Here is a 17,570-nt window from a genome sequence, read left to right on the forward strand (position 1 = left end):
AGGCGCGGAAATTTTGCATACGAGGTCACGGAAATTCAGCTCCACGAAGATAGGCCAATATTTTAATATTGGCATTTCGGTCGCAGATGATACTTCAGAATAAGGTTTACTGCTATAGTACCTTTATTATTATCCAATATTTCCATTGGTTTCTGGTCTCCTTTAAGTCTTTTTCATTTCACTGAAAAGTCTGGTGAGATTTCACAAATATTTAACTAAAATGTTTGTGAGATTTCACTACAATTTTGATCATTGTATAGTATTTTACTGAAGTTTCAGAAGTTTTTCATACATTTCAGAAGGTTTCAGATTAATAATGAATATGACTTAAACAGGACTTTATTAACCAAGGTGATATTAAGTTTGCATGATTTTTTTTACAGATGTTGTAATTATATGACATCCAAGGCAAGAGATATGGGAGTTAATAATAATAATAAAATTAATAATAATAATGACTTTATTTAGAGAAGGTAACTTAATTGGAGAACTAATCTACCTTGAGGCCTATCTGTTATGTACAATATTTATAGTATATACAACATGATGTGAAGAATCTGGCTTGACACTAAATAATTAAGTGATTTTAAAAATCAAAGTATCAAGCCTAGAATATATGCACAGGCATCTGTGAACACATAAACATATATAAAATATTAATCTGCATTGAAAAATTCAACTGTGAAAATAATGCAAAATTACTGAAAAGCATCCATTTGAGACATGAAAAGAAATGCTAAAAGCCTGCTGTCACTTGTACTGCAGACTTGATTTTTGATTAATGTACAAACTATGATGCTTTTGTGGTCTCTTGAATTAGTCCTTGTTCAACAAGCAGCGTGACAAACGTTTATCATGATAGAAGTACTGTTATTTTACACTGAATTCCAACACACCTAGAATATTTAGATAATATACACAATAATGCCTCACGATATTGAACGATGATTCTACGTGGGCCAAGAAAATTCCGCAAAGATATGACCATTTTTGATAGACATGGGTATTTCGCAAGAATTCCACCAGTGATCTATACTTTGTCCTCCTTAAATGCATCCTGGAAATTAATCAGTTTTGAGTTATATAACTTGGAAATTATCCTGGTTCAATTCCTTGTCCTATTTAGCACGTTAGCCGCTACTGTAGAGCTGTTATGGCACAAAAAGCGAAATGCTAATCCTGGCGTTTAGTTTTCACACACACTGACCAATTACGCTCCCATCGACTTTGATTCAAGCTATTCTCTTTGCCGCACATTTTTCAAATGGTTATTCAAACTCGTATCCCGCTCAAATCGCCATGTTTAGCATTCCCGTCAGTTTCCGTTACGCAACGACTCATTGGACAAGTACAAAATTTTGACCAATCAGAAAGCTCTTTACATTGATCACCCTTTAAATAATAAACGGAACAAATACTTATTAGAAAGCCCGTTGCGGAATGGGACCGGATAGAGCATTATTTTTAAAAAGTTTCGGAGACGATATTAAAAAAAGGGTCCATATCGAGGAAAATCAGATTCAGGTCAGGAGAAAAGCGAAATTCTGATTCAAAACAGAAAACAAGAAAACTTGTTTGAGGGCAGTTAAATCCAGTTTAAGTTTAAAAAAATACAACAACAACAATAACAAAATTTGATAAAGAAATATAATACAGAAAGATGTGGAAAGAAGTTATTGTTCCCAAAATAAACAATACAATTACAGCTATCAGAAACAGGGAATATAAATGCTGCTGAAAATCAATCAAATTGTACAAGAAACAAAAATAAATTTTATTATATCTTATTTATATTTTTTTAAACTAAACTTTCAGTGATTTTTCAATCACAAAATATCACTATATTTTTAGAATTTTTGACAAACTCTCAGTGAAAATTCAATAAAAAATTCCCACTAATATTTTCAGAAATGTTGGCAGAATCAGTGAAATTTCAATCACAAAATTTCACTGATATTTTCTTAAGTTTTGGTAAAATCTCCTAAAATACCATGATTTTACTGAAAATGGACATTTGAGTGAATGTCAAGAAATGTTCATTGATTTTGCTGAAATTTAAGTCACATTTTCACTAGGGCATGATTTTTGCAGAGCATATTTTAATAGGAAGCCAAAAAAAATACTTTTCAGAATAAACATTAGATCAAGCCTAAAATCCACCTTGCACCAAAGATTCATCTATGCTTGTATTTTAATATTAAATTTCTGATCATGTTTACATTTTCCCTACTTTTTTGGTCATGTCTTTGTTTTTAAACATCTGTGGAAATAAATTAAAGAAAACTGACATACATGTGTTTCTTAAAATTTATGAGTATATATTCATCCTTCCACATCAGCTACACTGACATATAAAGGTACACAAACTCCCACCAACATTTCTATTTTAATCAGATGGTTTAGTTATTAAGTCTTCAGAGAGTATTTTCCATGATGCTATAACACACGAGCCTGATTTCCATATGGAAAAAAGTGCTTATGGATTAAAGTTGCAACTTTATTCCATATGGAATTTTCACTTGCTGTGAAGTACTTATGGAATTGATATGGAATAAATTGTCTGATTCCATAAGTTTTTCAGTCCATATCTATTCCATACAGATTCCATAAGTATTCCATACGGAATCCATAAGAAATTTCTGTATGGGTAAATATGGGGTCCTTATGAGAAAATGGAGACCACCTGAGGTACCTGCTGGTGAGGAGTGGCCAGTGAGCTATCACATTGTTGTTACTATGTCATATCGAAAGGAAAGTCTTTGTCTAGCCCATGAAACTCCTTTGGATGGTCATTTTGGTGTCAGTAAAACTTATCACAAGATCTTGAATCATTTTTATTGGCTGAAAATTAAGTGATGTTTGTAAATACTGTCGATCTTGTCACACTTGTCAAATGGTAGGTCCATCTGCATTGATGAATGACTTAGCAGAATAATGGTAGACTGTGTCAGTCTCTTATCTAAGACCAAGCCAGGCAACCGATACTTGTTAGATCATAATGTGTGCATTTACAATATTCCCAGAGGCAATTTCTGTGATGAATATTAAAACTAAAAGCATAGTCAACGCTTTGGGCAAGCTATTTTTTGCACAATTTGGCCCTCCCAAATCAGTCCAATCTGATCAAGGGTCAAATATTATGTCTGGAATTTTCCAGCAAGGTATGCATGAATTAGGCATCCAGCAATTGAAGCCCTCTGACTATCACCATGAAAGTCAAGGGACGTTAAAAGATTTCATCAAACTTTGAAAAGCATGATTCATCATACTGCTTTGATACTGGAAAAGACTGGACAAAGGTGTTCATTTGCTGTTGTTTGCTATTAGGGATTCAGTTCAAGATTCTCTAGGATTTAGTCCCTTTGAACTAGTTTTTGCACATACTGTCCATGGACCATTGACGTTTTTAAAGAAAAATTCCTTTCAAATGAAGATTTTGATATTATCTTCTTGACTATGTTTCTGATTTCAAATATAAGTTGTGAAAAGCTTGTGAAATAGCAAGAACTAATCTTCACTCTACTCAGTCAAAAATGAAATTTGGCTACGAAAGAAATACAGTAATACCTTGTGCATTCGCGTTTCTGGATTCGCGAAATTTTCATTGGTACCCTCTATGTACATGTTTTCTTTATTTTATTGAATTGTACCTTTGTTATGTGACTTCTGTGACATATGAAGTTTACCTAGTTTACCTTCCTGACAATGACAAAGAAAACGTCAGTCATTAAGTTTACAATCCCATTCGTTACTTGGTTTTACCTTACTGTGAGTGCAAAAGAAAACAGCAGCCAATGAATTAGTATATGGGTAATATTAGTATACATGTACCGTACTGTAAATGCGCTAGTGTGGCAAATACCCATTAGGCGATACTGTACTCTATTTTTACGTCAACCATTTATTTCTCCTTTTAAGGGTAATGTATTAAGCTAACTTTTAAATGCAATTAAAGTGCTTTTGGAGCATGATTTGGGTCATATTTAGGGTTTAAACCCTAGAAATAAGCATTTATTAGCATTTTTAGTGACTTGTACCAAACGTTCGCGATTCCTCCTGATCCGCGACTGGTTCTGGAACCTAACCTCGCGAATGTTTGAGGTATTACTGTACCAAGGAAAAGAGTTTTCAGTCTGGTAGAGTTCTGTCTCTTTTGTCTATACCTCAAATTCCTCTTCAGGCTAAGTATTATGGTTCATATAGAGTTGAAAAAAAGTAAGTAACTTAAAATTATATCACTAATACTGCAGGGAGGTGAAAACAAAAACAACTTTGCACTAAAAAAATGTAAAATGAGTATGTTGGCAGAGACAGCCCCTTTAATCATACAGTCGATTAGTTGTATCTGTCCTACTCTGTGATGATTTAAGCGACTGTGGAGCAACCGATCTCCAGAATTCAGATATTTAATTAATCTGGACCAGAAACATTCACATCTGCAGCCAAGAGAAAACAGTTAAGAAAAATAGCTATTATTTGAAGATGAGCACTTGTTTCCAAATGCTCTTACAGGAACAAATACAATTTACCATGATGCTGAAATTGCAGATTCCATACCTGTGAAACAGCATCTGTACAGGATGAACCCTCTCACACATGAATGTTTGAAGGAAGAAATTCAGTATTTGCCATAGAAGGTTTGCATAGAACCAAGTAAAAGTGACTTGAGTTCACCATGTATTCTTGTGCCGAAACCAAATAATACTTTCCGAATGTGCACCAACTATAGAAAAGTAAACAGTATGACCAAAACAGATTCATTTCCATTGCCAAGAATTGATGACTGCATTGACAGAATTGAAATGCAAAATATGTCACCAAGTTTGACTTTTGGAAATGATTTTGGCAAATTCCACTGATGAAAAGGGCAAAGGTAATTTCAGTATTTGTAACTCAAGATGGACTTTATCATTATAAAGTGATGCCATTTGGGATGAAAGGTTCGTCTTGTACATTCAACGTTTAATAAACATGATTATATCAGGTCTTCATAATTGTGATGCTTACATCGATAATGTCATCATCTACAACGATACTTGGAAAGATCACTTGGAAACAATTCAGAAGTTTTTTGAGATACTCAGTGATGCACATTTGACAATTAATTTATCCAAAAGTGAGTTTTGCCCTGCTTGTGTTACATTTCTAGGACATATCGTGTGGCAAGGACAAGTTCAAAGTATAGTCAGAAATAAAACTGCTGATGGGATTTTTTGGGTATGGCTGGATAATATTATAGGAATTTTTTTCTGTATTCTCCATAACTGTAGAACCCCCGACCAATTTGCTAAGTAAGAAAACCAAGTTTCATTGGCCTGAAAATTGTCATGAGACTTTTGATAAGTTAAAAGCCACACTAAAGAGGGCACCAGTTCTTTTAGCTCCAAATTTCAACCATTATATATATATATATATATACATATACACACACACATATGTTATGGCTCTATGGTCTTAAAGTAAGTAGTGGGAAACAGTGAAACCAAAAAATTTGTAATATTCAACAAATGATTTACTTGTCTAGAATAGAACATGAAAATTTAAAAAGATTTACAACATTGTGAATTAAATCCCAAATAGTCATAAAAGTTCTATCATAAGTCCAAATGTGTAGAGTTCAAAATGAATTCCAGTGGTGATCAAATGGATTCCAATATTGAAAGTGTTGATGTTCCAATAGCCTTAAATGTGCTAATTTACCAAGAGTCTTGATGTATCACAATGATTTAATCCAAAGAGTCCTAGAATGAATTGATGACAATCCCAAAATAGTGATTTAGTCTGAAAATACTGAACACTTTGTAATTTCAGTGAATAATTTAAATAAATATATCCTCTCACATTAGAAACTAAACACAACGATAATACTGATTCCACATCAGATGTTAAGGTATGAATGAGTATGTTTGAAGTAAACAACATTACTATAAAAAGTTACGTCACAATGACATAACCAGGATAGGGGTCAACATCCTTTTTAGAACACCTCAAGTTGTCAACATTTCTGAAATTTCCAAGTGAAAACTTAATGTACTAAATTCAGATACAAGTAAACATGTTTATCTCCACTAACAATGTTCTGACTATTTAATTTATAATCACAGAGAAATATTAACTATGAATTAAGTTGTTTACAAAATAAATATCACAAGTCAGGGTAGGCCCTTTACTGGTTTACTGTCCAAGTTCATTCACACAATATAAACATACCTAAAATATAATAATGGAGAAAAGCTAACAAACAATACAAATTAAATATACATAATAAGTAGGATAAGATTTTTTCAAACTATTTAAATTTACTCAATAATTGTGATATTCAGAAAGAAATCATCAGGTCATGATGATACTGATTCACTCTATGATTTGAAGTTCATATTATCCCCGCCAGACACACAAACAGAAATTTAGATTTCACCCTTTGATTGAGATAACAAAGGGTATTTCGCTCTCATTGTTGAAATCCTATGAAGACCATATCATACTGCAGCAAAAGAAAAGTTAACATAACAGCAATGAATAAATGAAACCATATAGAACTAGCAATATGCAGTAAAATGGACCAGCACTTTAAGTAGTTCATGTATATATGTATCTCAAATGTCATGCCAGTTCTTTAGGTCCAGGTCAAACGGTTTCTGAGTAATTTTACTATCAAGACTAGAAATTGAAAAAGAAACAACAAAAGGGATTTCCAGAAGGTACTTATGCTCTTGAGGCCAAAACAATTTAGCAGACTCCAAAATAGGTACATTTATTGATTTTCTTTAACAAATCTCTGATATTTTGAGAAATTCAAAGAAACCAAATCAGAAACAAACATATTTTCTCATATCTTCATCTAAGCACATCACCTGTAGGTATAATACAGAATTTTGTCTTTGCGTTTGTCCTTGAACATGATATCATCGAAAGAAGAAAACTAAACTCAAATTGTGTTAGATAATATCATGATATATTTACATAATTAGTTTAGATAAAGCTATAATTATTTAAATTTTTCCAATAAACAAGATGGCGACTATGAATCCATGATGATGGCCGCATAAGAGGCATTTCCTTCTGAGTCAGTTATATATTGATATAATGGTTTAACGAAAACCCAATATTGAGAAGTAGCAATAAAAAGATCTTGTCGGGATGACCATCAAAGCAGCCATTTTGATTTTGATTCTGGTTCAGCTTTATTTTGACATAAGAAACAGATATTGAGAAGGAAGGAAGAGTTTTAACAAATGTAAATATATCCTTCCACTCAGGAGAAGTAGTTTTAATGAGATTTTTCATATTTTGGGAGGTTACATCATTATTGCTTTCATTTAGTGAGAAGTGTTTTAGAGAAAACTGTATGTTGATACAGCTATACCTTTCAGAGGAGTATTGATTCTGTTTTTTCAAGATGACCTCCATTACCCTTGTGTTCAAGGTCTGATCAGAGACATCATCATCCAAGATCAACTAGATATCATAACTAAACCCCTTATCTTATCAGCATATATTCATGAGAAGGAGTGATTACAAGATTTTCAAGATATATACCAGTTTGATTTACAACAAATTAGATATCACACAAAAAATGTCAATGAAAATCCCTTGTTCATATGACCTTATGTTTAATAGTAGCCATGACAAGAGTTACAAGATGACCGCAATATTAAAGTCTCATAGTCACCATCTTTATTTAGCATCATCTACATATGATACGAAGTCTTTAAGCACAAAAGACCCTTTTCAATACAACAAACAGTTCAGGAAAACAAGCAATAACACGAGTTTCAAATGGTACTAATGGCAGCCAGATCAGATGTCAGATTGGCACCATTGTCATTGTCATTAAATAGTTTTCGTAAAAGGTCTATTAGTGTAAACCGTGTGTTTAAAGATTGTCATGTGGTGGCCATCTTGGAATACAGATTGACACCATTTTCATAGGGACCCAAACTGACATCATAGGAAGTCATTAATGAAAACCCCATTCAGGATGTGACCCAATAAAATAATTTTTAATAAGTCAACATGTCCATCTGTTCATGTGGAATAGAGATAATAGCTGTCTCAGCCATGTAGATGTCCAAAAAGCATGATTTTAAAATAGGGCCAAATAGACCTCGAGATAAATTGTCTGTAAAACTTCATGGCAATCCTCCTGAAAATTTAAAATAAACTTATGCTAAAGGATCTACGGAATAAAAGAGGACCTACTACATGCCACTGAAACAGCTCTCTTGGTCTACAATCAAAAAGAGCTGGAAAATCGACACAAAAGTAAGGAAGATACCCAAATCAACTGTGACTGCTCACGAGGCTGACATCTGCCTAATAGCCAAATGCAAGAGAGATGCTATCCAGTAGGATGTTTTCTGTAAATATTTATTAGAGTACTGTTGATTGAATAGGTTAAAGAAACAAATGTTTAGCTGTTTCTGTTTTTATTTTCATTTTATCCACATTTGATGGCAAACCCGAATAATGTTTCCAATACCCTAAGACCTTCATATGCAAGCATGCTTTCTGTTAAAGTTTGAAAAGTGTGTTGAGGAGCATTTTGAAGTTAAAACTGTTTAAATGCTCTTCTTTTCTTAGTAATAGCAGTTACTTCTGGTGGTGGATCAGCATCACTGATATAAATTTGAATGCCCTTCATGACAATTTGGTCAAATAATGATAGGTTTCTTGACAAGAGGATTTTCCTATATTAAATAACAGTGGCTATATTTGATAGTAAAGCAATAGTTCTAGATTGCAAGATCATAAAGTCAGTATGCTTTTTTAAAACTTTGTTTCAATTATGTTAACTGTGGTTTTAAGAATAAAACTCTTAAAGGTACCATTTGTTAAAACCTGTTATCCATTTAAGAAAGGATATTTTCTGCCAGATTTTGTTAAAATCTGTTCAGTGGTTTTTGGGGGATGCTGTTGTTTTTCTATTTTAAGTAATAATGTCTCCCATTGATGGTGGATTGGTATTATTTACAAAACAACACATCATTCATGCAGGAGTGCTTACTTGTAAATCTTCTTGAATTCACTGAAGCAACCCTTAAGAAGAAATAGCTTGAATATTTTCTATTGTTAGTAACGTTAACCATATCTGAATGCAGATCAACGTCTTTTTTGCACAGATCTGAAAGTCTTTCAGGCCAGAATGTTTTGTGTCAAAATAGGTCACAATTAGTTGAAATTTGTTTAAAAAGAAGCCCTCTAAATGTTTATCCATTTTTAGTAACAGTTGCTATAATTTTTGATGCCATATCTTCATCATCTGTAATAACAAAAAAAATCGAATTGCTTTTATACTAGGATGATTTTTGTAAAATTCTAACATAGTTACATTCTGTTCAATAGTTTTGAGACTCTTCTGAAAGGTGTTTCTCTTTTAAGTAATGGCAGCAATATCTGAAGGCCTGATTTGAGCATATATGAAATACCTTCATAACGTCATGCTACTGTCATGGTTCTGTTGAGCGGCATTTTCTTAAGTAATTATCTAAGTTTTGTGTTAATATTGCTTTTGTATTGGCGGTCATATATTATGGGCATCAAATGAAGAAATTAAAAAGGCTGTAAAACCAGACTTTTTCTATAAATTATGTGTTTATTGAAAAAAGGGATTATTGAAAAGGAAGTTGTAAACGGCAATGTGAATGGACTATGCAATAAAGCAAAGGACTATAACAATAAATCACCTTGCCTTACAGCATGGTGAGCTAGAAAAGCATTATAATGGCATGAAAGTCTAATAATCTCTTACAGATTAGCTTGTAAATTATATTACCAAATAGGTTTAATTTAGATCCATAACTTTCTGCGTAGATATATTAATAGGATGTCTTTGAAGAAAGGTAACATCGCTACCCACTCCCCCATCCCCAGGTTAAAACAGCTAATAAACTAGAAATGTGTATGTAGAACATAGGCTACCCCATTGCCCATAAATCCAATTAAAAATCAAATTTTCTAATCAAAAGGAGTTATAATGCCATACAATTGTGACAAAAAACTGTGACAAATAGAAGTGGACCTAGGTATAATGTGTCCAATCAAATTAGGTCTTACTGTATAAATTCCTTCAAAAGTTTGTGAGTAAAAATTCAAGGGCAAAGTTCTAAATCAAAATGAGGCCATAACTCTGTAAACGTCTGCCAGAAAATTGTGATAAGCAAACTTGACTTTTATCTATTTTGTATAAAGCACTGTCATACATTTCATTCAATTAACAACTTATCTCAAAACTTTTGTTCGGTATCGAAATGAAAGGCAAAGTTATAAGGACAGGGTCCATAACTCTAAACACGTTTATGAATAAAAAGTAAAAATCAGACTGGAATGCATATTCTCTTAATACAAAACAAAGAACTGTATTTTGGTCTCAGTCCTTTAAGTCCTTGTAAAGTTACTGAGTGGAAATTGAAGGGAAGATTCTAAATGAAGAAGATGATATAACTTAGCGCAATTTTGTTAGAAAACATTGAATGCATACCTGTCATAGGCATTTTGTTGTGTAGCTTCGTATCAAATCTGAATTCAATCCCCAAATTTCTTCAAAAAGTTATTTGAAAGGAAAGTTCTAAGTCAAAATGGTACCACAAATCCAAAGCCTTTGTTGAAAAATGGTGTCAAGCAAAATAGATATAGGTCATATGCATATAAAGTCTCATATTAAAATTATTTAAATTCATAAAGTCCTTCAAAGGTTGTGTGAAGAATGCGAAATTAAGGAAGTAGATTTCAAAATCAAACAAGGAACATTATATCATAAACGTTTGCCAAAAAGAATGAATCTTTAACTTGATCTAGGTCTTCTAAATATAAAGCTCAATACAAAATTTGATTTATGTACAATATGTCCTTCAAAACTAAATGAATGGAAATTAAATCAAAGGGCACAGTTCTGTGTCAACATGGACTGTAACCCCATTAAATCTTGTCAGAAAACATTGAAAATGGAATTTGTTTTAGGCCTTCTTAACGTAAATGATCGTAAATTTAATTCAGTCCCCGAAGTCCTTCAAAAGTTACTGATCGGAAATGAAATATGCTATAAATGGGATGGAATGTGACAGAACATGATGGGAGGGACAGATAAATATAGGTTACACTACATGCCACTCCATATATATGGTTGGGTTAAGAAATCCAAAATGTTATTATGGAGTGAAGCTCTAATCAAGGTATTTACCTATGCATATAAGATATACCTACCACTTTTATTTAGTCTATGGAAAGTGGTTTTTCTGTAATCATGCTAACAACTTTTTTCACCAGTCTGATTGTCTCAGTCAATAGGAACTACTTTTAAAAAGAAGAAACTTTTGTTGTCTTCTGCTGTGCCTAACGGAACTTTTATAAAATCAGAGAACAACAATACAAACAGATATATATATATATATATATATATATATATATATATATATATATATATATATATATATATATATATATATATAAGCACAAAGCTGGCAAAAACCAAAAGTGTGTTGTCAGACCTGCATTCTTCAAACTTTGTCTAACGCTCCCAATCTGCCCCAGTTGAACTTATCAATCAGAACAAAACATTCATCAGTCCACAAGAGGATCTCCATGTAGTGTATAATTGCACTACTAATAGCAACACTTGCCATATGACAGAAAATACAAATTTCCACAAAAATCATAAATCTCATAGTCATTACTCACTTTGCTAGTGCAGCATGTGTACCCGGTATTTATAGTACCATTGTATACCACAGAACTGTTTCCAAATTAGAACTGTTGAAAGTTAAAAGTTACCCGTATAAATTATATTAGTTACCTATTGTTATTTTCATATGACAGCCATCGATTAAATGTGATAATACAGTAATAGTATCAAATGGTTTTATGTAGACAAGTCACCCCATCGCATTCATTACATTTTCATTTTAATGTGTGTTATATACAAACAATCGCATGTTGCCACAGACAATTATTGTGCAATACTTCTAACAAGTAACAAGGATAACTTTTTTTCCTAAGAACTACATATGTAGCTAGATTCTACTTAGATAATTATTCAGATTTTCATAAAAGAGTACAAGTCCTGATAACCTGTATATAAAGTGAGAGGCAATAATATAATCTGCCAACTATACTACAAAAATGTAAGGTTATTTCAATCTGAATGAAAAAGTGGGTGAGAAAAATTATATATGTTGGTGTTTGTACGAAGATAAAGAAATCCCAGTCACATGGTTACATTATTTGTCTCCCCAAGAGGCAGAGTCTTGTGGAGAGACAAATAATGTAACAAACTGACTGGAATTTCCTTGTGTCGGTGCGAACCCCACTATAGGTTCTATCAATATCATGACTGACTGATAAACAGTGTCGTTGGACCAAATGAAGATGCCACATAGTCATGCCAACCAGTAATGATATTTAAGCATCTTCTCAGCATTTAAGCAACACTCTAATTTGCTAAATCTGGGAAATATACCTTAGTTTCTTTCCACTCTTCAGGAATTTGACCAGGTTCAGGTTCAGTGATGAGAACTATACACTCTTTTGCTACTTCTTCTTCTTCTATGACGAAGTGTACTTGTCCTAAACGAATTGCATTTTCTGCATCTGCAATAAAGAAATGGTCTCAGTTAATAAATTGGGCCCCCAATCAAAACAAATATGAATTCCTTAATAACTTGATGAGAATAATTCTACAGGATTATGCGTTTCCACAATCATTAACAGGACCAATCTTTAGCACATGTCATTAAATTAAATGCCAAGAGAATCTTATTAATATGCATTGAAAATTTACTTAATTTAACCATTTGCATTTTTGTGTACATTTATTAACTAGATTTCATGAAATTCTCTTGAGATATGTGAGACTGCTTTCACTAGATCTATTCTAATACGTGTTTTGCTCTCATTTCTAAAAGTTAGTCTAGAAGAAGAATCAACTGAATGCATGAAAATAACACATCCTATTTGTGAGCCTTACTTTTACTATATACAGTCTCATTATATTCAGATGATAGCCTATTTTTTCAAACACATGGGTTGAATAAAACGAACCACCATCCAATGCTTCATTTTGGAATAGACCCTGTTTTAAGTTAAATCAGTCAAACTGACTTGCACAATAGTGTAAATGTCACTTATTGCAAAAAGTTCATTCATCAGTGCTCAAAGTAATTATCAGCTGGAATATTAATCACTCGACATGTCCTTGCGCAATGCATGAGAAAGATGGGTGGACTTTGTACAATTCCCAAGCTAATTAACATACAGTAATGAATCTTTGTACATTAGTCAGGCATTAAATACACAGAGTGCATGTTGCGTTCATCATTTTTTAGCTCAGTTGGCTGTAGGACCAAGTGAGCTATGGGGATGTCCCAGCGTCCATCTAGCATCATCATTTGTGAGTCCATTAGTCAACAGTAGCTTCTTACTACTCTTGAGTATATATTTCTAATCCCGTTTCAAAAGAAAAGTATTGATAAGGGTTGAATTTGGCCCCAAACCAGATTCAGATGAAACTCACACAGATAAATTAGGTCCCTCGCTCTTCGCTAAATATGAATTTAATTCTTATTCACCACTGCTTTCAAAAAAAGAAAGCAACCATTAAAAGCCAGGGCTATTCTCATCTGTTATGGGGCCTATCTTTGTGAATTAAAGACAATATGGCTAAGCCATTTTCAAGCCGATGACCTAACAAAATACACATAAGATTGTGCATTTGCATACAATATGTATAATATTTAATGACTGTATGTATGTGTCAGGCTTTTTGTTTTACAAGATCGTTTAAATGATGTGTCTATTTATGTTAAGTGTGGTTGATTACCTCCAACACTTATTTTCGTTTTCATTCAAAACATTAACTTTTGTTAATATCTAGGGCTGATATGCCTGACAAGATCCTGCTCGAATCGCCAGGAAATAACAAGTGATGTTATTCTTTGATAAAAAATGATTACGAAAATGACATGTAGACATTTTTGTTCATCAACAAAAACCAGATGTTGCTACAGCATATAATAAAGAATATAAGCCAAATGGTCAGAACATCGGTGACCAAAATTAAATTATCAAATGTGAAATAGAGCTGCTTATATTTATTGCATGTCCCTGACATACACTTGCAAACACACACACATTATATGATAAAGAGGTATTCCAAGCACTGACAAAAAGATGGAAAATAAATATTGATAAAAGTGGCTGACAGGAAGATAATGTAGTTTTTGCAGGTTCAAATCTACCCAAATAAATCACATTTTGTTACAACTGATAAAATTCAAGAATGTACTAAACAAAATATCATAGATCTGTATGCTACCTGGAAAAATGAACCCTACCAGTATGTCCACATTATTGAATTGCCAATAACTATTCCTGTCAGCATACAGATCTAAGTTTTTTTTGGTTAATATATCTTAAATTGTATCGGATGTTAAACCCACCCACCCCAAGAAATCTGACCTATTCTGGCAGATTAGACCCTACTAAACCTAAATTGTGGGTGGCTCAGTGGTTTAAGGTGTTTGCCTTTACAGATCACAAGCATCTCACTTCTGTTTGCTTGGGTTCGAGTCTTGGCTCGGCCAATGTGGGAATGTGAGAAATCTTCCATGTATCCTCCTATTGGCCGGTGTTTCTTTCATGGGTATTCCCGTGTTCTTCCTCCAGCAAATACATTGGCATATCACGTGATGTAAAATGATGTTAAACCCACAAAACCCTTCCCGTCATGCACTTTTGTGGCATACTTTATTATGGATCCTTTCTTATTTTATATAAAAATGTTCCCAGAATGAAGGTAAGAAATATAAAACAAAAACAATTGACAGCTTAACACAAATGTATTTGCTCCAGTGAGCTCTTTCTATAATTCCTCCATCATCTTATCAATGTCATTACTGTGTTTAACCAACTAAAAGTCATCATTTTATCATTTTAAAAAGAATACATGACATTAATCCTCTATATTTATTGGCCAATATAATCATCAAAATGGTGCAAGATTTTGTATTTGGAGAAATTAATGCCCTATATGATATATTTCTTTCAAGATTTTCTTAACTGTATTTTAATTTAATAATTTATTTAACTGTATATTTAACCTCTAGGAAATTTAAGTTATCAAGATCTATTACCATAGTGATTTCTATGTTTAAAATAATCCCAGGGCTTCCCACTTTTCCCCTCCCCTCCACCCAAACCCACCCCGAAAATGGACCTTAATGTTGCAATATCTGACAGGTGCGATATACTTTTGTGTATATATATATATATACATATATATATATATATATATATATATATATATATATATATATATATATATATATATATATATATATATATATATATATATTGTCACCTCATGGGTCTGGAAAATTACTCAGGATTTTAGCTTTCTTTTTCACAATTGAAACTACAAGGGTTCAACTAACTCTAGCAATAGAGATAAAACAGCAAAAAAGAAAGATTAAAAATTCAGGACAGATTTATTCAATAATTTCTCATCTGTAAAAAAAACTACACCCTTTTTACCAGTTTACAAATTCAAATTTGACGTACAGAAATATACCAACCATAGTGGATGTATCTCGATTATCTAAAGAAGTTCATAATTTACTAAAACTAAACCTGATTGTTAAAAATATAATGTGAGCAAATTATATGAGAACTTGTAGTCTAAGTTTCAAATTATTCTTCAAAATTTCATCCATGAAATTTTCCTTTTTCAAAAATTACCTCTCTCATTTTTCCTGACTTAATCAATCTTTTTCTCCAATCTTTATTCTAGGTCCTACCCCTATCTGTCTCCAACTTGGAACAACGACACTGTTTATATATGGGTACTGCAGTTGATCAGCCAATCAAATCGACAGTAATACACACAAATCAGTGTTTTAATTCTTCTAATTTAACATAATATCAGACAGCATGATCAGTCATAACAAACCTACCCGAATATATGATTCTCATCTTCGAATGTTTGTGCAGGTAATTTAATTTTAAGTTTGGATGACATTCATCTTTATCTTCAATGTGCATTTACATTACATTTACATTTATTATAACTGTAAGCATACCCACGGTCCACTTTGTAGAAACCTTACACAAAGTCCCCTCTTCTTGCAAGAGGTTTGTGGGTTGACAGATTGTACCTTCTTTCAAGGTGTCTGCTTAATTTGGTTCTCATTATCTAAAGGTTGACCACCCTCAATGTTATTGCCCAGTTCGAGTAAATATAAATATAAGTGGTAAAACTTAAAGGTGGAATAGATAAAGATCTGAGCAGAGATATAGAACAGACCAACACGAGCCCCTGTACATGTAAACAACAATTTAATCAATTACATAAAACAAGTGTGAGAATTTGTTACATCAGGAATATACTCTGCTTCTTTAATAAAACTTTCACCAAATTACAAAGAATACAAATATATTTAAATAAACTAGCTGATCTGTTTTACTGATAGAATTAGTTCATCATAGGATCGAGTGAACAATCGAAGTCAATGCCTTGTACAATTGCATAACCTGTTCACTCCACTTCACTGTAGCTGTTCCTTCGACTTCCGTTGGTCTTGCCTCTTTCAGTCCTCACTCTGTGCATAGCATGTAGATTCACTGATACCTGGATCTCAGGATAAGTACATCTCATTATACATCTCAGAGTTAATACATCGCAGGATACATCTCAGAGATAATACGCAACAGGAGCTATTTTCTCCCTTTGAGCTTTCAATGTTCCTCGCTTCTATCGCCGAATTTGTTTGATGGTTTCCCTCGACAACAGTCCTCTTGGACAACAGTTTTATGAGAGAATTTCTCCCAAATTACTTTTGGAGTCTTCTTACACTTATTTTCTCTTGCAGAAAAGCTTAGACTGATTCAAATTTTCGATGTGGCAATATTAAAACTAGGAAATTTAGTGTGGGAAACACACCCCTTATTTAGCATAACCAATTAGAATCAAATATATCTGCTGCCTTTTTCCAGAGGCGCCAGAGTCATGGTCAACTTGACCTTGTAGTTTGATTAGCAGAGTTCTGCAATCTTTCAATTTTGACATTTACACTATGAAATCGAAGTTAGCTTTTATCTCCTCCAGTCTTCTGTTGGCTAAATAAACAAATGCTTAATTAAAAATGAAATTCCCCCCTTGAAAAGACATTACCAGCCATGGCAGTATGGCGATTTGATATGTGCCTGTCCCCATAAATCTAATTAATTGTTCCATGGTCTCAAACTAATGTGTTCTTCACAGATTACCAGAAATTTTCCCCTTCACAATAACAAATGGAAAATATCTGTTCACAAAATAATACATAATTATATGTTGCATCATATCACTTATAGTATATTCCACACATGTAAAAAAAATATATTAATGAAATACCTGTATCAACAATAACATGAAATATATTTATGTATAGATTTAGGGACACAGTTTTTGTTTATACTGTTTATACTGAAATCATTCAATACATGCTTTTTACATATATTATGGATACAATATTTCATGCTTACCTACATTAAAAATTTAAATAACACATAAACAAAATATTATCATTTTGTAATAATAA

At 32.7% G+C, this 17,570-nt stretch overlaps 1 protein-coding gene across 1 annotated transcript in view; it reads right to left on the bottom strand.

Moving 5' to 3' along the window:
- LOC149770046 (uncharacterized) overlaps nucleotides 1-17,570 on the bottom strand; it is a gene marked incomplete at its 3' end in the record, with an annotated part of 60,092 nt that overhangs the window by 24,436 nt on the left and 18,086 nt on the right. The window contains exon 2 of the mRNA XM_089949481.1: nucleotides 12,455-12,585. Coding sequence (XP_089805607.1) covers nucleotides 12,455-12,585 — 131 coding nt within the window. The remainder of the gene's footprint in view (nucleotides 1-12,454; nucleotides 12,586-17,570) is intronic.

The sequence above is a fragment of the Sinohyriopsis cumingii genome, unplaced genomic scaffold, assembly GCF_028554795.1.
Source record: "Sinohyriopsis cumingii isolate HCF-2022 unplaced genomic scaffold, ASM2855479v2 utg002810l, whole genome shotgun sequence".
Classification (NCBI taxonomy): domain Eukaryota; kingdom Metazoa; phylum Mollusca; class Bivalvia; order Unionida; family Unionidae; genus Sinohyriopsis; species Sinohyriopsis cumingii.